The sequence below is a fragment of the Rhea pennata genome, chromosome 1 (genome assembly GCF_028389875.1).
Source record: "Rhea pennata isolate bPtePen1 chromosome 1, bPtePen1.pri, whole genome shotgun sequence".
Taxonomy (NCBI): domain Eukaryota; kingdom Metazoa; phylum Chordata; class Aves; order Rheiformes; family Rheidae; genus Rhea; species Rhea pennata.
In genome coordinates, this window is record NC_084663.1 from 15735934 (window position 1) to 15760401 (window position 24468).

General features: G+C 36.4%; 2 protein-coding genes across 2 annotated transcripts in view; one reads left to right on the forward strand and one right to left on the reverse strand.

The window, feature by feature from the left end:
• COG5 (component of oligomeric golgi complex 5) overlaps window positions 1-24468 on the reverse strand; it is a 187849-nt gene that overhangs the window by 137807 nt on the left and 25574 nt on the right. The window lies entirely within an intron of this gene.
• GPR22 (G protein-coupled receptor 22) lies at window positions 15774-17096 on the forward strand. Its single transcript, XM_062599215.1, has one exon. The coding sequence runs from the start codon at window positions 15795-15797 to the stop codon at window positions 17094-17096; it is 1302 nt and encodes a 433-aa protein (XP_062455199.1). The 5' UTR covers window positions 15774-15794.

A 24468-nucleotide genomic window follows, 5' to 3' on the forward strand; every position in this document is an offset into this window, starting at 1 on the left:
AGTATACGCTGTTGAGCTGAACGAGACAGACGCACAGCGAGCGCTGTCGGTGGCAATGAAGTCGCATCGTTTCAGCCGAGTCCACCACCACCGGATCCTTCAAGAGGCGCAGGGCACGGCCTGCGCCCGCAGCGCCAGCGCCCCAAGGCCCAGGCCTGCTAAAGGAGCCGGCCCGGCTGCGAAGGCGTGCGACGGGGCGTTTTAAGCGATCCTGTCAGTTAAAGGCAAAGCTGAAGGTGGGTACTTCCCATAAAACTGTTTGGATACGATCTTGTTCTCCCAGTATAACAGAATTCCCCCCAAAAAAGTTCAAACATTATTCAAATACACACACATGCACAGCAATCAACTTGGGAAGAAGAAAGACTCTACACTCTTAGCCAAAAGGCAGACAAGGAAGGAAAAATAACATTTTTCAGTACCGGGGGAAGTAAGAGTTGTCTGCCTGCTCTCTTGAGGCTGGACTGAGGAACAGGCTGGCCCAGTCTAGGACCGCCAGTGCCCGGCTCCTTTGATACCTAGCAGGCACTTGGCTGTCCCTCAGGGGAGGCTACAAGCCATGTATCAATTTTTGAATGCGTATTATTTTCTTATCAACATCTTACATTATTTTGCGGTGAAAGAACTACTTTAAATAATAGTCTGAGCCATAAAAATCAGCTAAATTCATATGTGTTTTTATAACCTCTACAATTATTCCACTATGTCAATAACCAATAAATCCATCCCAGAATAGAATATTGCTGCTAATTTTACAAGTAATAAAAATAGTTTTTGTCAAAATTAAAATCTCATTTCTTTCCATTTATTTATTCATTCAATAGGCATTAGCCAAGACTCTGCACAAGAAATGAATATTAAATTATATCGGTTGGATATACTTCTAAAAAGAATCTACAAAGCTAAAAACACTGGAGTTTTGGAGAACTCACTTCTTCAGCATCTTGCACTAACGGTTCTCAGAGATCTTAAAATACATTTTGAAAATATAGATGCTTTCAGGTAAGCACAGAAAAGACAAAATAAACTTTGCATCATAATCACGGATTTAAGCAAAGATTTGAAGTAACAGATTAGCAATTTTTCTATGGACTCTCTACAAGTCCATACTCATCTCCACAGCTGTTGGTCTACAAAATTTTGGGGGATCAACCCCACTTCCATTCTCATTTTTTTGTGTTGTATATGTGCAAATCCACTCCTGGCAATCCAGGCTGCCCAATGCAATCCTGTTCCCAGCTGATCACAGACTGCTCTCCAGCAGATTGCCATAAATGGCAGTTAATATCCAGAAGAATTGTATTCTGATACCAAGGTGAGAAACACTGATATTGCTAAAGATTTTTTTTTTTTTTTAACACCTTGAGGAACAGTTTTCAAGACTAAGTAGCAACTAAAGCTCTCAGCAGTTTCCTACAGAAGGAATGAGACATGATATTCAACAGTCTCTGTCCATTTATAGCAGAATGTCATTAACAAAAGAATAACAGGAAAGCCCGTATCTTCTTTATTAAGACCTCTGAAGAACAGCTGAGTCAACCTTACCGTGATTATCACAACTTCCCCATCCCTGCATCTGACTCCTGTAGTTCTCATCACAAAATTCATCCTACCAACACCATGCCTGGCTCATCCTAAATAGATATGATCTGTTCTTCCTTCTGCCATGTCATGCACCCGCTTCAGATTCAGAGCATAATGGAAAGGAGAAATGTACCATACCACATGACACTTGGACTTAGTTAGACTTAGTTTTTCAGTCTAACACAACCCAAAGTACTACTTAGAAGCGTGATACCAGTCTGTTCTATTCATAATACTGATTTAACTACTATGTCCCACATGATTGGAGGTTTTGTTTAGCAAATATCTCTATATTTAATTTAGATTCCTAGCTAAATGTTAGAAGCAATGACCCCTAGATATTGAAATCCAGATAAAATAGTCTCTCAACATGGTTCTCTATTTTTCTCCTTTCTATGCATGCTACAAGACCTGTTTCCTTAGAGATCCGTAGGAGTTTTATTTATTCTGAAAAGCTGGGTGATGCAGTAAAGAGTTCTACAGTGTTTCATCAATATATTTTTTAAAACTCATTAATTATTTGGAGACTTTTTTCAGTTCTTCAGTTGTTGTCTTCCTCCTGCCTTCCAGTGCAGTTTTGGGCTTAAAGCAATTTAGGCAGGAGCAAGTAAGTGCAAGAAATAATTTATATTCTGATTTCATCAATACATTACATTATTTGGTAGAACAAAAAACATTGTCCTAAGAGAAACGTTTAGACGTATGAACTATTTTTCCACTCAAACTGAATCATTGAATTTTGCTCATTATTGCTCTTAAGCATTAGACTGGACAAAGAATGTTAAGCCAGGGCATTTGGACATAAAAAAAAAAAAAAAAATCGTGCTTAAACACCTGCAAAGGAATAAATGCAAAAATTCATATAGTCCCTGCATTTTTCAAAAAGAACATTGGTCTTGTAATATAGAGACTAGAGATTCATTAAATGCAGACAGATCTTTCCAGATTCGCCCCAGACTTCTTGCATGACTGTAGCCAATTTGTTTCCCTACACAACAGGACAATGTTGAAGACAAAATTATTAAGTAGATACGGGATGCTCATATATTGCGGTAATGGATGTCACACAAACAGCTAAAGTCCTTAAAGTGGCCAAAAAGCACGCGGAAAAACAGATTTTTTTTTGGGGGGGGGGGGGGGGGAGGGGATTGCAGTGAACAAACGTTTCTGAACAACATGTGAAAAATCTGCAAGGAGAAGCAGGAGAAGGGAAAAGGGTGCCAAAAAAGGAGGGGGAAGGGAAAAGGGGACAAAAGAGGAAAAAAAAAGAAAAGGAAAAAAAAGAAAAAAGTTACTGGATGGGGGGAGAGGGAAGCAGGCTCGTTGAGTTTTGTTTCTCTTTTTAAAGCAGGACAACAGAAAAGATATTTCAGCATAAAACATCTTTAAAGAAGAATATTTTAAACATAACTACCAGTGGGATTAAAACAGTCACTGCTTTGCAAGGGCAGTCTCTCCTTCCCGTCCATTCTTTCCCCACATTAAACCTAATTTTCTTGATTGATAAGAGAAATTACATTCTCTTCCGCATTCAGCTGCCTCTCAGGAGGAGCCATTCCTCACTGGGCACCACATCTACTGCGGCCTGGAAAAGACCTCGATTTGTATCAGAGCTGCAAGTTCTCTTTTAGAGAGCCAGCAAGATAGCTGGCAGGCAGAGGCCGTCCGTAACAACTCCCAGGGTTTCCTGTTGACAGGTTGTGGCGGTTGCTATATTCTGCCTGCTGCCGTTTGCCTAAGAGTTCCTAACTGTAAGGATTGATTTGCAGACTTGCTAGCCTACCTAATATCGATGCTTCTCACTCTGAAAGGTACTGAAAAAAAACATAAATAACATTTTCCCACTCCTATGGCACTTCACAGCTCTTATCACAGCAACCTCACTCTACCTGCAGAGTTTTAATTTATGAAGTTCATGCAGCAGGGATGGTTGCCAAAGACTTTGACAAGTCTATTCCCCCCCAAAAAGTATTTGCTCACTATCTATTGGTGTAAGAGATTTTTTCTTTCCAGCAACCACTCTCAATGTCTCCAGATTTAATTAATAAAATAAAACAAAGGCTTCAAGCCTAATGATCACATAGCCATTTCCAGGCATCAAACAAATACAAAGCAATGTAGTATTCCTCCCTTCCGATCCAGGCCACTGACACTGGTACTCCCAGCCTCCCAAAGCAGCAGCAAGGGGAAGCATTCTTTAAGCAAGCATTGGTTCAATACCACAGGAAGTGCTTTCAAATACAACCATTATGCACTGAGGTTAAAAATACTTTAGGATATAGAAAAACAGAAACTAAGATTTGGGGAAAAAATCTTGTGATATTTGAAATCTTCATAGATATAAATGAGTTCTTCACACGCAGGCAATCTAAATAGGTATTTATTTTATACTCTAGTGCTAGGCTCGTTCAAAAAACACAGAAAATACGAATGGCATCATATTTCTGTTTCACTTATTGTTATGTGTGTGATGTTTTTCAACAACTCATAACAAAAAAGTTAAACTATTATGAGCACAGATGATGCAAACTAATGCAGCCAAACAGGGGAAGAATGAAAATAAGCTCAAGATGATACCAATATGAATCTAAATTCAGACCAATATTCACATCAATCAAATGACTGTGTAAGAGCAGTGTTTACAGCAGAGTAAATGGTGAATTGAACACACTGCACTAGCTTAGTTCTATTTCCTTGCTATTACACATTTATCATTATAGTTTATTAGTTTTTAACTTCTCACACGTCTTTTCATGACACTACACAAACAGATTTTCTATCAGTTTCCTTGAATAACTTTGTAAAAATAATAAAGCAACAACTAAGGTGGCAAGGAAGGGAAGACAAATTCTTCATCATTTAAAAGAAAAAAAAAAAGAATCAGGCAAGAAAACACAGTGCTAGGTATAATTTTTCAGAGACCGAGAACTTAATATAAGCAACACCACTGCTATCAAGTTAACGTGAATGACTTCCTACGCTCAAAATGAATACAGGGGTTTCACGGATCATTTTGATTACTTCCAGTAGTCATTCACAAGAACGAGGGGAATATCACTACCGTCCATAGATTTTATTTCATTGTCTGAAGAAAGTAAAGTATACACCTGTCGTTATGGTTATATGTAGAAACAGTCAGAGTTAGTGTGTGTGGTCACTGAACTTATTTATTTATTTTTAAAGACAGCAAGCCTACTCGATCCTTTTTACCTGCTTTTTGTAGCACTTTCAGAATAAATCAGCCTAGGGGATAACAGAGCCAACTGCAATGCATAAGGGCACACTGACCAAAACCCTTACCCTTTGGGTGATCTCAGTAAAATTAATGGGACATAGTTTATGTTGTAATATATATACTCATGTTGCGTAATGCAAACTAGTTCTCTATTTAGTCACAGGGTAATTTAGGTCATAAGAACTTTGTCTCTTAATTTTAATTAGAAGAATACTTGTTTTTAGGCAATGCATATGAACATTTTGTCCTAAGAGCTTGTCCTACTGCTTTCCTGTTTTAAAAAAATGAATAGAAACAAAGGTTATTCAAGTCTCTGTCTAATACACCACTCTACAGAAAATTTTCCTTTTTATTTATTTATTTAGCAATTCAACCTAAAGGATATTATAGCATAAATGTGTCTAACAAAAGGCTTGCATCAGTGGATTATAATTGATAGAGTAGCTAGCACTACCACTGCTGCCGTCTATCTGGCATACCTTAGCAGACACTGCTATCACAGAACCAAGGACATCTGATCAAGAATCTCAAATCAAATCTTGAACTACTATAGTCTTAAATCCTGCATGTTAAATTCAACTGTCTCTGATGTCAATCTGCTAGAATAAGCCAGTCAGAAAGCTTTACTGAAGTGTTTCCACTGCTGCAGCTCTTCCATGCACGCAATCACGAGGTAGGACTCAGAAATGCCAGGCAATGCACCAATCCAAGCATCAATTCAGTTGGAAACATCTTCCAACATACAAAGTATTTTAATGAAAGCAAGGTAGATATCATCCAAGATGTTTAACCATTATAGAATTTGTTCATTCTACAGCCATATAGCATTAATTTCCTAGCTTTAGCATTCTTCAGCTACCACATCAAATTACTTCCCAATTTATAGAATCAATCCTTTTTCAGGTACACTTTTACAAGATGAAATAATGCAAGCAGGTAGGGTTTGATATGATATGATGTATAAGCCCATCACAGAACTCTAAAAGACTTTCCAATAATAACAAAAACTCTCACTAAAATTCAGTAATGGTTGCCAACTTAAAACTACAAATAATTTGCAAGAGTGGAAGTCTCTCAAACCCAGAGTATTCAAAGCAAAATTTTAATGAAGGAAAAACTATATTCATAATAATATTGTAATTCTTAAAGAAAATACTGACACAAATTGTAACTTGAAATTTATGTCTAGCATCTAAAATTTAGCCAGTAACTTCTAGAAGATATGGCACCATTCATTGTGAATACTTACATTGTAGGACAAAGCAACTTTCATGCAGGAAACCAGGAATCACACTGACATTATTCAAAACACTATTGAATTTACCAGCCCTACTTCCCTCTTGAGGTTAAGATATTCCATTTCTTTCAAATAAAATGTTTAAATAATTAAGTAACAATGTGTCAAGATCATGACCTAGCTACAGCACTAAACCAAGTTTACTGTTACGTTATGAAGAATTCCTTCTCCATGTATAAGCAAGAACGAGTGTCGGTTCTGTACTTCCTCTTTGGTATCTCCTCATTATGTAAAACTGTAACAAGACGTATCCAGCATTCATTTCTAAAGGAAATTCTGTAATATACCAACTACCACATTTTCTTGTGACTATAGGAACTTTCAGAGCTAAAAAAGCTCAACAGTTCAGCTAACATTGTATACCACTGAACAAATATTCGATGCCTCTTTCACACACACACACACACACGAATCTTCCAAAACACACTTATTTTGTAGCATGAGTACATACGTCTTCTCTACTCAAATGGCTACGCTAACATTAACTCTACATCTTGAAAGAAGATACAGAGTACTCGTCCTTGTATCGCTTCAGGAGGTATATATCTCTGCACACATCAGCAGCAAAATAATAATAAGAACAAGCAAGCCAAACGCTCAGCGCAAGGTAGAACAGACCTTGACAGAAACTCATTCTAAGGACGTGTCAGGATAACTTCTGAACCTAAATTACCACTGTTGAATTCTCACTAATACTGTAAAAAGTTGTTGAATTTTCTGTAACATTTTTTAAAAAATATTGTTTGCAACAGACTGTTGAGGAAACTAAGTAGCAGTGAGGTAAGAAGTTTTAGATATGGATCACTAACTGCTAGAACACACACAAACAATAATCTGTCTAGAAGAGCTACGCTAGCATGTGATAATCATTACCAGTTTTATAAAAGGACTGAACAAGAAAATTGCAACACTGTTCTTAGGTCACAAAAATATACCTAAGCAAAGTATCAAAGTAGTATCATCAGGTGAGCGGCTTTCATTAACTTAAAGGTAGAAAGCCAATCTTAATCTATCATCACACTAACGTAAAGTGAAAGGTATCAGAGGATCTCTTCGGGTTGAATTTTGCAGGTGCACTGTGTAAATAACGCTGAAGAACGATTCTAGAGCAAGAATTCCAAAAGCACTCAATATTCATCTTCAAAAGTGACGTTGTGCTTCTCTGAAAACTCTGTGATATTTAAGAGCCCAAGTCTCTTGCACAAGTGAGAACAGACAAAACGTAGACCTGCAATCACTAGGATTCTAAACAGCCACTAAATGAGCTGCAACATTCAAAATAGGAGCCAAGATACACAGCCCCCAAAAAGCAACAGAAAACGCTGCTGAAGAACTTACAGCAGATAGTCACAAAAACTGGGAGGGAGGAAACAGAGAGAGAGAGAGAAGAGAGAGAGAGAAAAGAGAAGAAAGGAAGGACACATCTTACCAAAATGAATAGTTTTTAAAAAAGCATCTATTCTGTGTCACCTAAACATTAGTCACCTCATGACAGGTTTATGCACAGCTAAACCTAAAAGCTACACTAAAAGAATGTTGAAGATGCAAAATCAAGAACTGTAATGGAAAACATTAGAATTAATCACTTCATTCAGCCCTACTATGCTTACTTGATAATGGTTTAACTTCATGATCCTAAGGGGTCTTTCAAAAAAACAAACAAACAAAACAAAACAAAAAAAAGCTGCACCACAGAAAGCTGGATTATAGGTGATCCTACCAACTCACCACCATGGTTTAAGACCTCCAGATCTACAAATGACAGATCACCATTTCATGGCATAGTACCAGTGAATTTTAGGACATTACGTATAGTGTGTAGAAAGTAAAACAGCAGATAAAATGAAGAAGAAAACAAATATGCTACATCTTTCCTACTTTTTGCTCTCAGCAAAGCAGAAAAACAAAATCCCCACTCTTGTAGACTGTTACGACTCCTGAATTCAATTTAAAGTACTACATGAGTGTATGCTGTGGCACTCTTATTCAACTTCTTCATCAATAACCTAGATGAGGGGACAGAGTGCCTCTTCAGCAAGTTTGCTGATGATACCAAGCTGGGAGGAGTGGCTGACACACCAGAAGGACATGTTGCCATTCAGCGAGACCTGGACAGGCTGGAGAGTTGGGCAGAGAGGAACCTCCTGAGGTTCAACAAGGGCAAGGGCAGAGTCCTGCACTTAGCAAGAAATAACGCTAGGCAGCGGTACAAGCTAGGGGCTGACCTACTGGAGAGCAGTTCTGCAGAGAAGGACCTGGGAGCCCTGGCAGACAACAAGTTGAGCATGAGCCAGCAGTGGCTTTCCCAGCCACAAGGGCACAATGGTATCCTAGGGTGCATTAGGAAGAGTGTTGCCAGAAGATTGAGGGAGGTGATCTTGCCCCTCAGCCCTGGGGAGGCCTCATCTCGAGTCCTGTTCCAGTTCTGGGCTCCCCAGTGCAAGAGAGACATGGAGCTACTGGAGAGAGTCCAGCATAGGGCTATGAAGATGATCAGAGGGCTGGAGCACCTGCCCTACGAGGAATGGCTGCGAGAGCTGGGCATTTTAGCCTGGAGAAGACTGAGAGGGGATCTTATCAATGTGTATAAGTATCTGAAGGGAGGGTGTCAAGGGGATGGGGACAAACTCTTTTCAGTTGTCCCATGCAACAAGACACGAGGCAGTGGGCAAAAACTGAAGCACAGGAAGTTCTGTCAGAACGTGAGGGGGAATTTCTTCACTGAGAGTGACAGAGCACTGGCCCAGGTTGCCCAGAAAGGTTGTGGAGTCTCCTTCTCCGGAGATATTCAAAGCCCACGTGGATGCAACCCTGTCTAACATGCTCTAGGGGACCCTGCTTGAGCACGGGGATCGGACTAGATGATCTCTGAGGTCCCTTCCAACCTTACCCATTCTGTAATTCTGTAATTGCAGATGCCTCTACCATAGTGCACCCAGCCTCTCTTCACACATACACAACTCTGGTTCCTTCTGTTCCACCTTTCTTCTCTCCCTATACCATACACAACAACATAGACCCTTCCCAGTCCTCCCTCTTCACCTTGTGTTGCCCCTCTGAGTCCAAAGACTCCCTTCATCCCCAGCCTTCTAGTTTAAGACTCCTGATATTCCCTGCATTTGTACCCTCTGATTACCTTTCCACTCTATTTTTTATAGCCCAAAATACCCATCAGATTATTTCCTTCTCTACCATTCCATACTGATGTAGAAACAGGTATAAGGAACAGTACATTTTTCTTTCTCTGCTGGGTGTCTGCACATGGCTCTTTTTGCCCACTCTTCCCAGTCTACCCTTTGAGGATGATGTCATCTGTTCACACCATCTTAACTAGCATCTGTACAGCAATGGCTTGTGAGCGTGTCTATCCATCCACCTACTCCTGATTGCCTCCATATGGCGCTGCTTCTCCTGGATGTCCCTCCAGAAAACTGAAGCTTGATACGAACAGAACTCAACTCCTTACCATTCTGCTGAAACACTCTTTGCACATCAAGTCTTTTGACATTATTACCTCCTATAATATAGATAATTTTTACTTCCCCCCCCCTCATTTTGCACCATATAACCAAACTATATCTAAAATCCTGCTATTTCTTTCTTTATATGTCCACCTTTTTCCTAATGTTAAGCCCATCCAGCATCTCATCTTTGTTCAGGCATACTTAGAAGAATTGGAGAGTGAGATGGAGATTCATCTGTTCAAATTTACACAGGCTTCCCTACCTATCCTCAGTTACACTGAAGTGAGGAAGTAAATCTCTTAAATGCATTAGCATATATGCTTTCACCCTAGGAAACCTCTTTTTCACATCACTCTTAAAAGCAATGCTGATATCACTAGAATCAAGCTCTTGGGAGACAAATGAACCAGAGAAGGTTCAAAGAGTTTGACCAGCTGCAGGTAAGATTCACTAGGTGCCAGCTGGCTACCTTGTGATGCTTGTTCAAAGTGTATGCAATATTTATTTAGGTATTTTCTGAAGGTAAAGAGTAGGGAATATGTAGAAAGCTAGATGAATATACAGTAATTAAAAAAAAAAGGAAAGTATGTTGTTACCTGAAGATAAATAATATAATTAATGATCTGAGAAAAAGAAGTATTTTTAAAAGTTACACAACTGCATTTTATAATTGTATTTGCGACTTAAAAACATAGAACTCTCACCAAAATTCGACCCAAACTGCCATTCTAATGCATCTGCTATACATGAACCATGCTTCAACATTGAGTATTTTATCAAGCTTTTCAAACAAATATATATATTTTTTAAACATTTTAAAGATTTAAAAAAACACCAGAAATCCCTACACTTATTTAAGATGGATAACTACCAGCAGAACATTTCATACTCAGATATTTTTAAAATAGTTGCTTTAGCAAGCTAATTTAAAAATATATTATTTGAGGTTGTATATCTAATTTTTTAAGTTTATTATAGCATTAGTACCAGTTAATATTGACAGCATGCTACACTTCTCCTCCTCCTCATTATCTGTTTCTGAACACTGTTTATACTGAGAACAGATACAGAAATAGATTACGAAACCAAAAAAAAAAAAAAAAGTGAAAATAAAGAACAACTTCTCACCCCTCCAAAGTGAAGGTCAAGCATATCGTGCAAGACATTTTACAAAAACCTGTGAAGCCTCCAGAAAAATTAATGTAGAACATACAAGATTTTTTTTTAAAAGACTTAGTATTTCAACAAAATTATCATTATCAAATTACACTACTATACAATGCATTGCACATAGTATCAGTGATGGATCATGAAAATTGCTGGGTTTGATTCATGAACTGAATTAACATCCCATCGTAGGGGTACGGATAATCTACATGAATCCTGACATATATGTGGGTCTCAACTTGTCCTGAATATAATTTTGTTTAGACAAGACTTAAATGTTGAATTGCATATATACATACTGGGTGAGATTCAGCATGGCTCACAGAAAAGACATGGCAGTTTTACATCACAGATGTTCTCAGAACAAAGAACATCACAAATAAAGTAGGCAAATTCAAATATAAATCACTGGAAGCTTTCTAAGTAATAAACATTTAATCTAATTTCTTTTTTGTGTCATGTGGTTTTCAGTGTATACAAAGTAAAGAGTGAAAAGGAAAAAATAAAACTGGCGTAACCTTAATATATTCTAGAATTCATAAATCAGCTGTAAATTTAGTCCTTTTATAAAAGGATCCTTATATAAATGAGGGGGGGAGATCAATCCCATATATGAAGCACAATTTAAGCCCAACATCACTGACCAATCAAAATTAGTGAATGCACTGCATCTCTCTGCAGTGAAGAGAAGCGACAAGGTAGGCTGTCATTCTGCAAAAGCTGCCCGTTGCAAGCTTTCCCCTCAGAAGCACTGCTTTGCTTTTCTTGAAAGCGTGAATCTCGGTGGTGTCTCTGGAGACGAGAAGCCTTCAGTATGTTAAATTACTTTCATTATGTATTTTCAGATGCTTATTGATTCTACAGTAGGAAGAGTGGGAGACTGCAGCAGCCTCTAAACCAGAACTAAACCAGTTGTATACATTAGCAGTATGCTGAAACAATGGCACAGTACAGGCACAAATTTTCATTAAGGTCATTTTTGGAAGATATGCTTATTACCCTCTTTCCCTTCTACTCTGCTAACAAGTGAGCAAAATGAATCCCTCCAACCTGGAACTGCTTCACCTGCATCGAGAATTTATCAAATCTTTAGTGGAGGTAAGATCTGTTCCTTTTTATGGTATGCAGAATAAGCAACGTTTAACAAAAAATTTGGAGGAAAAAAGGAAGATACCAGGTTTGGCTTACATTTAGCGCTAAAATCTTACCATATTTAGAACTAGGAAATATTATTCAAATGCTATTTTTTCCCACATTAGAAGCACAATGGTAGAAAAATGTTATTTTGTATGAAAGTCTAACAGAATATTAAGAATCTGTTTCATTCATAAAATATAAAGACGGGGCAATTTAAGCTAATATACTGTTTAAAAAAAAAATACAACCAGGAATATTTTTTTCTCTCTCAGCACTATTTCCAAATATTGGCAGTTAAATGTTACAGATTTATTTGCTTACTCTTTGAAGGATCACAGATAGTCTGTAATTTGTTGTATATTTATTCCTTTATCAAGGAATTGACTTGCTCAATATTCCCCGATCACCACTTTTTTTAAACTTATTTCTTGCATTATCCTGTACATTTAAGTCATTTAGTAAAAGAATGGATTTGCAACATAATCATTCCAAGAAAGAAAATTTTAACAGTGTGCAAATAAAACAAAACCATACTTCCCATAAAGCAAGATACTCTGCTCAATTTCTCATTTGAAGATAAGAGGATAGTTGTATGTAAAACATAGAAAATTGAGTTTTATAGCTTTTGTGAGCAGCTGTCTCTGGTCACAGATGTCCAGCGATTATTACTTCTAGCTAGGGCTTTCTGTAAACTGCACTATTTGGACAAAAGGAATCTTGTCCAAAAAGCATGCAATGTGACAGCAGAATGAGTTGATTTTATTAGGAAATAGTGAACACACAAACAGATTTGCTATGTAATCTATGAGATCTAATTTTAGATATCTTTTATTCATGAAGTAAGTGCATTACATACGTGTATATATAAATTTTTTCTTTGATCATAAGCCCTACTTTTAACCTTTTTTTTTTCCCTCCCCTTCACAAGGGCATGCTGCAACTAATTCAATTTTACAACTGACAATATGAAGAATGCAGTTGACCGGGTATCTTTCTAGCTGTATGATCTGCAAGCATCGGGATGCATCCCTAAAATGTATTCTTAGGACATAAAAGGGATTAGAAACAAAACATGGAACACACTTATATTACCACTTAAGTGCATGACACTTCAACAATATACACAGAAGACTAATACATCTGCTCAGATTTTCATGAAAAGAAGAATGCAACGATTGATTCTTAAAATGGTGAGCATTTTTTAAAGAGGGATTTATAACTTAAAACCAGAATTGTGGAAACTACTGATGCATGAAGAAACAATGAAACATGAATTCCCAAAAGCAGAATGTGCATACTCCACCAGCAAGCTGAACAAGGGTTTAATCAAGCTTTTTCTATACTACTCATTAAGTAACTTATCTGTCATAATGACTAATGGATATTTTTCTCTCAATTTTATGATCTGTTATGTATTCTCCTTTAACAAAAATAAACCAAATTAGGTAACTCATGTTTTTTCTCAAAGCACATGAACTGGATTTTACGATGTATAGCAACTTCTTTGACTAAGCCATCACTCAAAAGTAATGAGCAGGAGTATTACAGAAAGAAATACGCATGTGTAGCTAAAGGATGCCTACATACACTTTGAAAACAGAGGTCAGATATCTTTTTCTTTTTTTAATGCTGGAAAATAAAAAGAGGCTCCCACAAAATGCAACTGGGAAAAGAAATTAACATCACTTAAATGAAGGTTTAATTTTATTGCTGGCTTGAATCTCAGAGCAGACACAAAGAATATGCACTGGTCTGTAGAAGCATCTCAGGCAATTAAGAAGTTCCTATGTTTAATCAAAAATTTTTGCTGCTGAAGTGCTGGAACAAAAAGAAAAGAAAAATCTGCAAAGAATGAAATAGAGCCCAGCTACAACTCGGTTGCCAGGTGAAAATGCATGTCAAATATCTGTCAGTGACACCATGCATCAATTTATGACAAGCTGCTACAACGATCTGAAAGGCCCTTGAGGCACAGAAAACAGGTAGGTCAGAAGTTGCATGCACCCAACCTCTGCTCAACATTTACAAGGGACAGGCACTGTTCAGAAAGGCAATGTGTTTGGTAAATTGTCTGACTACCTTGGTATTTCTACTTTTATTTACCTGAAATCTAACCAATGCAACAAAGATGTGATGCTTAATCTGTCTATTTATGAGGTCTGGCACAATTTAAACTTTGTTTTCAAAAAATTTCACTTAGTTTAATGTTAAGAGTTAAGATAATTACTTGACTTAGCAGACCTGCTTTTGATTGCATCCTGGCTTTTACACATTCAAAATAACTCAATTTATTAAGTAATGCATTTGAAATGGTTTCTGAAATCACTGACAGCTAGGCCAACATACACAGAGGAAATCATACTCTTGGAGTTTAATATAAACCCATTAGAGGTTGCCCAAGTTAGAAATTAAACAAAGCTTTTAAAATATTTCTTGTTTCATTTCACACCTGAGACTAATAAATATAAAAGATGTGAATGAGAACATGAGGCACACATGAAATAGCTGTTAAAGCTCACTAAGAATTTTCATCATACAATTTGCAATTAAAAGTATTGTGCAATAGAGGTTTTCAGAACTGTAAATAAGATCCATTTGCATATTCGTATCCCAAATGTGCTTACTTCATACTTTCATCTTTTTTAAGAAAGGGGGGAGGGAACTGTTCTCCTTAGTGCTATCCATTTTTAATGCATTCAGAGTGGAACAAAGCTCTGCATTTAAGTTTGTTTTCCTGCCAAATACATCCCCTCTTAAATTTAAGCCTACTTAAAAATATCTCAAGTGTCATAACAAGAAATTGAATAACCTCTCTTAAAAGCTCAAGTGCTGGCTGACAATCTAAATACAAGCATCAGGTATTTTAAGCAGGTGTCACATTTACAACCTATTGGCAAGTGTAAAACAAAGCAGATGCAGCCACAAAATAAAAGTCACCTAATGTAGTAAATGCTATTCTTTTGAACCTCACTTACTCCTAAGCAAGATAAACATAAAATGCAGACAGATCTGTTGGATCTGATTACAGTATTTAAAAAAAATGAAAGTGACAATTCTATATTTAAATATTTTTTCTAAAATTACTCCCTAAATCTATACTGAAATAAAATGAAATACTGTTCCTTTTCATACAGTCAACAATTTCTCAATGTTGAATATTTAAATCAGAAGGAAGAAAGGTAGCATTTTTATTATCAGCTTCATTACCCTAAATCTACACAAGTTTGCATTCAAAATTATATAAACTTCACTCATTGCAGTGATAGGTTTCGTACATGTAAATACACACAGTTAAGATAAAAGTGAACAAATAGAAGTCTTCAAGCTTTATAAAATTCTGCAAAATTTAACATCTTCAAGTCTTAGTCCATAAGACTATTATAAATTCTTCAAGAGATTGCTAAATTGCCACAAAACAATTTAAATCTTCTTTCAGTGGTACAAAAGCAGCAGCGCTCCACATTCCTCTCACTCTCCTTCCTCACAAGAGTCTTTTTAAAATGATCGTGAGTACTAATCTGTTAATACTTAACAACTTAACAACATTCTCCTAAAATGGCCCTCAACACACAACACAAAAGCAATGCACATTAGAGTTTATTCAACAAATGAGCCTTTGCAAAAGCCACATCACAATAAATAAAGTCTTGTCTCCATAAGTGGAAGCTTTTTACTTTTTCTAACAACTCCTGCTTTCCTTTAAAATGGAAAGATCTTATTCTAGATCCTCAGACTTTTGAACCCATGCCAATTAAAGCTCTAAACATACAATAAAATAGGAGTTTGGTAAGAGTAGATGCTTTTCTACCCTCCTCCTTCCCCAGCATTTATTTAAATAACAAGTGCTAAAAATCAAATGGTTCCATATTTTATTTCACCTTTCAGGAGAAAAAACAGCTGCAACAAAAGAATGTGTTTCTCCCTCATTCTGGAAGTCAACATGCAGTCTGAATCTAACATTACAGTTCGAGATGCCATTGACGACATCGACACCAACATGTACCAACCACTGTCATATCCATTAAGCTTTCAAGTTTCTCTCACTGGATTTTTGATGTTAGAAATTGTTTTGGGACTTGGCAGCAACCTCACCGTGCTGGTACTTTACTGTATGAAATCCAACTTAATCAATTCTGTCAGTAACATAATTACAATGAACCTTCACGTACTTGATGTAATAATTTGTGTGGGATGTATTCCTCTAACTATAGTTATCCTTCTGCTTTCACTGGAGAGTAACACTGCTCTAATCTGCTGCTTCCACGAGGCTTGTGTCTCTTTTGCAAGCGTTTCAACTGCAATCAATGTCTTTGCTATCACTCTGGACCGATACGATATCTCTGTAAAACCTGCCAATCGAATTTTGACCATGGGAAGGGCTGTGATATTAATGACATCAATATGGATCATTTCACTTTTTTCCTTCCTGATTCCTTTCATTGAAGTCAATTTTTTCAGTCTTCAAAGTGCAAGTACTTGGGAAAATAAGACACTTCTGTGCGTCAGTACAAATGAATACCACACAGAGTTGGGAATGTACTACCACCTTCTCGTTCAGATTCCTATCTTTTTCTTCACTGTTATAGTAATGCTAATTACATACACCAAAATACTTCAGGCTCTTAATATTCGAATTGGCACCAGATTTACAACAGGACAAAAGAAAAAAGCTAGAAAGAAAAAAACTATTTCTTTAACCACTCAACATGAGACTACTGATGTGTCACAAGGCAGTGGAGGAAGAAACGTAGTCTTTGGCGTAAGGACTTCTGTTTCTGTTATAATTGCCCTACGCCGAGCTGTAAAACGGCACCGGGAGCGACGAGAACGGCAAAAGAGAGTCTTCAAAATGTCCCTCCTGATTATTTCAACATTTCTTCTCTGCTGGACACCAATCTCTGTTTTAAACACTACAATTTTATGTTTGGGCCCAAGTGACCTTTTGGTAAAGCTGCGATTATGCTTTCTAGTAATGGCATATGGAACAACTATTTTTCACCCTCTACTTTATGCATTCACCAGGCAAAAATTTCAGAAAGTTCTCAAAAGTAAAATGAAAAAACGAGTTGTTTCAATAGTGGAAGCAGATCCCATGCCGAATAATGCTGTAATACACAACTCATGGATAGAGCCTAAAAGGAACAAAAAGATTACCTTTGAAGACAACGAAGTAAGGCAGAAATGTTTAGTACCTCAGGTTGTCACTGACTAGACTTCAGTATTCACCAAAACACACCAAGAGGAATATTTGAACAAACTGTAGAAAAATACTGCCAAATAAGGAAAAAGCTTTTTTTAAAAACTATTGGCTAGACTGTAAATTTTCAATATATATGTTAAATAGAGTAGGTCTTGTATATTCAACTCTTCATTATGTAAGATATATGTTGCATGGCCGTTTGTTAGCGTAACACCATGTGTATATTTGTCAAAAATATTCAAGTCCTCTTTTTTAGAAAATAAATAGCCTTAAAGAAGTGCAAACTTTTAAAAATATTTGTATGACTCAGTTTCTCTGTAAATATAAAAGAATTTTTAAACAAGAATACCATTCCAGAAATACTACACTTTCTAACGCAAAAAATCAATGTTTCGCATGATATGACATTTTAATTCATAAACTGGCTTGATTAGAAATATCCTAAATGATGTGCAGCTACAACTTGGACACATTTTAACTTCACATTTAGATAGGCTTCTAATTTTAAATTTCTCCAGCATGTGATTACCATATACACATAAAGAAAGCTAGTTATGCTACATCCTTCAATTAACCGTTCAGAACTGATTAATTACGATAGGGGAAGAACGAATATTCATGTTGTTCCAGAGACTGAACAGCACTTTTGAGTAAGTAAAAGGGGAGGGAAAAAAAAAGATTATGTATTTAAAAAGTCTCTTTATGAAGGACAATCCAATCTCGGATCCGCAGTTTCTGCATAGAGAACAAACAATTCCGAACAATTACACAGCCAGGTTTTTTTGGAGTTTTTGGGTCCGGGAGAGGGGAGAAAAGGAGAGAAAAAAATACTAAATTGAGGCAAAACTGCTGAGATAAAAACGTTATTGGCCTGATATTAAAAAACAAAACAAATGAACCAAACCATCCCCTGCAAATGTTTAGATTTTAGTACTGAAGGGGCTTAACAGCTGGACCTGCAGCATGAAATAGGGATCTTCTATACCAAGATTTTTCATTCTTTACCCTCTAGTTGTTAAGTGCTACAATAAGTAGAATAATGTAAGATAATTTTTTTTGCCTTCCTTAACATTTCTAATACTCACATATTGTGAGTTCACCTTTCCTCCAGTGATGTTCAGTTCTAGTCATGTAACTGCATTGTCACAGGCCAATCACCATGACTGCCAGCTGAACTATTTCCTTATTTTCTGGACAATCATGGTACATTTGTGCACCATCATTCTATACCCTGCTTTTCCATTTCATCTTAAACCTGCATTGAAGAATCAAGAAGCCGTAAGAAGTCATCATCACACACAGCACTGCAAACAAGAATTAAGATATTCAACCAAAAAACAGATTGTTCAGCTGAGCTGTTTGCACTATCCCAAACTATAAAAATTCAGCATTTCAATGAACAGTGGCTGCATTCATTCATATGGTTACCAGTTGGGGGAAAGGGGACTGCAGCTGCAAAATTGATTACAGAGAATTAGAGAGAGTTATAGAGAACGATTTTACTTGTCTGGCTGTATGAACTGTGTTTATACACAGTTATAACTCAGTGTTACCAGCTACCACCTTAATTAAAAGACCAATTCTAAATAGGTATTGGCTTCTATAAAAGGGGGGGGGGGGCAAAATATTTTCTTGATTATGAGAGTTTGTTTGACTGAAGACATGGAAAACAGGGATTTTCAAAGCACTTTTCTGAAGTTCCTAGGAAAAATAAGGAAAAAAAAATCATTATCTAAAATTATCTAAATTTACTGTGCAACATTTATTCAAACATAATTTCACTGGCTTTGTTTTAAAAGCTAGTTCGGCTCATCTGCATTCAACTGCACCTACTTATAAGCAGTGGAAATTCCATTCAAGCTATCCCTAGTTGTTTACAACAGTAATTGAAATCTTTCACCTTATTTGAGTGACGGCAGGTGAGACAAACTTACTGACTTTATGTAAGTATTCTTTTTGAAATTCTGAAAGTTTAAAATGTAATACTTTTTTTTTTAAAAAAAAGTATCTTTCAGACCAAGCTCTTATTAAAAAAAATAAATAAGAACTATTATCTTTTTCTTTTTTGTAATACTTCCTTCCTTTGACTAGATATCTTCTGTATTCAGAACATAAATAAGAGTAGAAAGAGGATGTCTAGCAAGGTTAATGACATAATATGGCTTAACTGATTACTTCATCTTCCAATAAGGCATCCTTGTATCAATTAAAAATACTATTAATTCATTTAAAAAGAAGAAAAAAAAAAGAAATGACGTCTCCAAAAATGGATAAGCTTACAGTAGGTCATGTTCTTATTCTGCAGTAAGCATTTAAGAAAATGCTTTCAGACAATGGTTTTCGTGTTTCATGAAAATTTGACTTTCTAAAACCAAATAAATCTTCAAGTACCACACATTCAGTGTGTATAGCAGTAGAAAGTCAGGTTCAGTGAACCGATACTTTTTATAAAACATCTATAAAAAATATAGTCCAGGAATTAGAGCAAGATACAGCAAGAGATTAAGTCAGGTATTAAAGGCTACGCTATGATCACAGTCATTGATTTCCTGTAAGAATATAAGCAAGTTTATTTTTACATTTATGATTCTTCACATTTCATTAAAGAAAAAAAAAAGAACATAATGTTGAAATACACTTTGAGGCCTGCAGAAGAAAACTGCATAGAGCAGAAAATAATGTAAATAAGAATACATGCAACACTATAAATGTGCAGCAGTCATTATGAAACAGAATCATACCTATGATTCTATATATAATCTGTACCACAGAGATGACATATTTAACACAAACAAGACAAAATAAGCGTAACTAGTGAAGGCACACTGTCTATCCTACAGACAGAGGAAAGGATTTTAGGAGGGACGTGAAGGTGTGCCGTGGGTGCTTGACAGACAAAGACTAAGACAGACTGCAAAAAAATAGGCAGCCTTAATGCAGGAGAAAAGGGCAAATATATGCCACAGTATTGCGCAAGAAGAAGCCCACTACATTCTCAAAAAGCACCCTCTAACCACAGCGAGTCATTAGTTCAACTACACTTCACACCACTCAGCCTAAGGCAAGCAGAATTGCACAGGACTATCAAAAATATTAATTCCAGCAAAAAATCATGGATATCCATGCAACAATAACCAGTTTTCATATGTTCTGTCTGTAACATATTAAGTGATATCTGACTATAATTTATCATAACTTCACACGTTGCATCAATTTTACTTTGTAAAACGTGATTTGTCCACACTAAAAATACAAAAATGCTGGGCATGTCATCACTATCTATTAGTATGCTCAGGAATCATACTTTAAAAACCTAGCACATCACAGATCAGTGAAACAGAAATTTGAAACTAGATATTTACGTTATGTTTATGATTTCAACAATTTTTATGAATTAAAAATATTGCTAACATGGTCAGAGGTCTTTTCTTCATTAGTGCCAGCAGAATAGGAATCACTTCAGTAATTTCTAAATATATTAAAAACATATATATCTGGATACATATTAGATCAATACACCTCTCCTTTATCATTTCATAAATACACACATGTACATTATACATAATTATTATATAACCATAAACATCAGAAGAGGAGTTCAGTATTAACATCTACATCATTTGTATATGGTGGGGGTTTTGAGAGAGAGGGTGCATCTGACCCAGATTAATAGACACTATGCTGCACTGGACATATACTAAAATAGCTTGTTCACTCCTTCCCCCCCCCCCCCCCCAAAAAAAAAAAAAAGAAAAAGAAAAAGAAAGAAAAGGAAATAATACTTTCAATTGGATACATAATTTACCTGGACATACAGATTTTTTTTCTGCTCTGCTAATTACTATGTGCATCATATTGTGATGCATGTAATATTTTTTCCAACCTCAATGTGTATGGTTAGCAGCAGAATTCTTTAATAGTGGAATATTTTAGATATGTTTATTTTCTCGGGAAAATATTTTAGTTCCCAACTGACATTAAGCTCTTTTAAAATAAGGTAGCATTTCTTTACCAATGTAGTATTAGAAGATATAAAATAAATTAACTTACCCTTCCCTCCCATACTGTTCAATCAAAATATCTAAAACATACAGCTACAGACTATCAACTCCTGTTTCAAAACCTTCCAGCTTTAAGACAGCCAAATCCCACTCCCACTTCACACATTCTGTTGTAATACCACTGAATTCATTTGTCTTACACCAAGAGAAGAGTAGAATCTGGCTCTGTAAATATGTTCTCCTTTTTGTTACTCATATAACAATCTTGCAATTCAAAACCAGAATTAAACATAGGGCTGGGGGCTTCTTTAAACTGATATACAAACTGACTGATAGGAAAGCCAGAACTGACTTGTGCCTAATGAGTTTTGAAGAAAAAAAAAGATGTGAAGTCCCTGGGAAGTTCAGGTCAACAGCAAATGGATGGAAGGCAGAAGGTACTGCTGTCAAGACACCTATGGTCACTAGGAACATGGAAAGGTGGAGGGCAACATGCACCTACCATGGAAAAAAAATGACTATTGTTTAAAAAGAAAAAAAAAAAAGAAAAGGAAAGGAAAAAGAACAACTAATCTTCGAAACACGAAGTGAGATCTGTGGTTTTGCCAAAATTGCTAGAGGAGAGGAGAGAACCACATGCGTATCAACCCCTACAGCGATTCTATTTAACAATTGTACATGGAATAAATAACAGGTAAACCAAGAGTGTATATTATTTTACTATCTGTTTAATCACAGAGTATGTACAGAGTACATACTTTCCAAGAACACACTTGAACAGAGAATGCAAGGTGTCTGTTCCCAGAGATAAAACTTATAAAAATGCTGTTGTAATTTTCCCCCTCAAATGGATATTGGTCAGATAACTTCAGATAGTCTTTATGCTTTCTAAGTGTTTTAATACTACAATATAGTTTCAACAACTGCTTATCTCATTTTAATTACTTTTAGAGTATTAACAGAGAAAAAGATGCTTTTTATGTTATTTGCTAAAATCACAGCTTAAATAATTATAAACCAAGTCAGAATGGAAGGAATACTTTCCTATGTATTTACTTAATGCATTTTACATTATCTGTTTTCCTAGTTTATGAAGAAATTACCACACAATGAAAAGAAACTCAGTGAAAAGAAAAATCAGAAAGATTTACAGTGAAAGTCCTGGGGTAGGTCTGTAACATGAAATTATTAAGCTATAATCTATTTTTATATTTTGAATTGATTGTATCCTTTGGGCCCGCGCGGTTCCGTAAGCTCGTCCCGATGCCCGGCAGGCCCGCGGGCGGCAGGCTGCCGGCACCACGCTCCCGGCAAACCGCGGGCCCTTGCTCGCTTTCAGCCTGCGTACTGGAAACACGCATTCGCTTTCTCTTATCTTGAGACGATCTCTAACTTCCTACCCTCTCTTGTGACAGTTTAACTTGATACTCTACCTGATAAACAGATCAATGTCGCTGCTGAACCAACACTACTGCAGTAAAATCCGTCTCTCTCTGGCTACGTGAGCCTGTTCTGCTAATAACACAACCACATTAGCCCTGCTTTACTTGCAACTGCACTATGCACTCTCACAATCTCTTGCGAGATTTTACTTCAGGCTGAACTCAATCAGTAAGGAAAAAAACACAGTAACTGATGGCAATGTATTGCTGCTTTGCATCACAGGGGAGTTTTCCCCCCCTCCCCTCAAATTTCATTTCAAGATATTTTTCATAAGCCCCTGTCACAAATAACCAGGGAAACAACGAGGAGGGAAGTAAGGAAAAAAAAAAAAAAAAAAAAAAAGACACCTTCCCGCATTAGGAAATTATCACCAATACCAATGATAACTCAGCAGACTGAGTGTGCGTACACAAAACGCTGCACAAAGACATCCACGGGGAAAAAGGAAGGGGGAAAGGAATGCTAGCTGCAATGTATATACCATCACAAAACACGAGATAAATGCAAGCACTGCCGTGTAAACTGCCATCCTTAACCGTAACGAGAAGCATAACAGCTCTAATAGCTAGTACGTGAAACCTGTTAATGAATAACTACTAACAAGGCAAAAACGTAAAAAGGACTTGCAGGGGGAGGGAAGGTTTTAACAAAGTTATGCGCTTCAACAGAAAGAGGCTTCCACAGACTAAATACCTAACCGCAAAGAACTCTCACATAATACAGAAAACCAGTTTTCCATCAAAATACCACACATACCTGAACATATATGAAGTACAATGTGACTAAAATAAGATTTAGCGTATGTATTTGTTGCTACTGCAATCAATAAGTAAAATACATCATAAGAGCTCATTTTTTTCCAGATTCGACATATATTCTAGGAATATATTTGTATGTACTAACAACAATAACAGTGCCATCTGAATTTTAAATAAGCATATTTTGAAAACTTACCATGCAAATGACAAATTGTAAGAAATTTCAAAATTGACTATATCACTTTGTGTTTAAACTGGAACACACACTTAAGTTTTGTAATTTTTATACACTCAGATATACATAAAATGGAATTATATAGTTCCTCTGCAATCTTATAAAAGATGGATAAAGCACAAAACAGTGCACAAGAATACAAATTAAAGGCATCTTTAAAACAATTAACATATTGTTGGAGGCTTTGGACAAACCTTACCACAACTGTACAGTTTTTAATGAAGAATTCTAGAAGTAGTTTTAATAAAATGGAATAAAACTAGGAAACTTCTGACCAATCACTGAGACTGTTTTATTTCACAATTATGATTAGTTTAAAAGTCTAAAGTTTCTGCCACATTTTTAGTCCGCAAGTTAGGTCAGTTAGAAATGGGGGGAGGTTCTTTGGAACTGTCGACAATCTACCTTAGAAACAGTATGGTCTCAAAATAGTTGGATATTCCTTTTTTTAAATAAGGTTTCAAGGCTTTCCCTGTAAGGACAAGAAAAACAAGAGACCACACTGCTCTTCAGCAGACCCAGAAGAAGGTCTGCTTTTGAGATATTAAAGGAAGTAACCAGATTTGCTGCCTGTGAACAATGCAACATTTGGAACCGGAATGGTAACCAAGACTATCTTACTTTTCTTTTCAAACTTTACAGTCCATAAAAAGGTTGATTCAACTAATATTTGAAAACTGCACGCATGAGACAGGACAGAGGAAAAGTTATTCCTATGAAAACAGCCTATTCTTAAAAGTTTTTTCCTACATGTAGGAATTAGATCTTATTTTGCAGTACTCATTAATTTGTATTACATACAGCAACACCTTCACTGATCGTTAATGCAAGATAGAAATAAATTATACAAATACTGGCTTCCATCCAGGACCTAAGCAAAGATTGGTTTCAGTCTTCTTTCACAGCTATTTGTTTAGATTTTTTTTAATCTGAACTTGCTCACACTT

Coding starts and splice junctions, on each gene's coding strand:
- GPR22 (XM_062599215.1), top strand. CDS start 15,795: ATGTGTTTCTCCCTCATTCTGGAAGTCAACATGCAGTCTGAATCTAAC.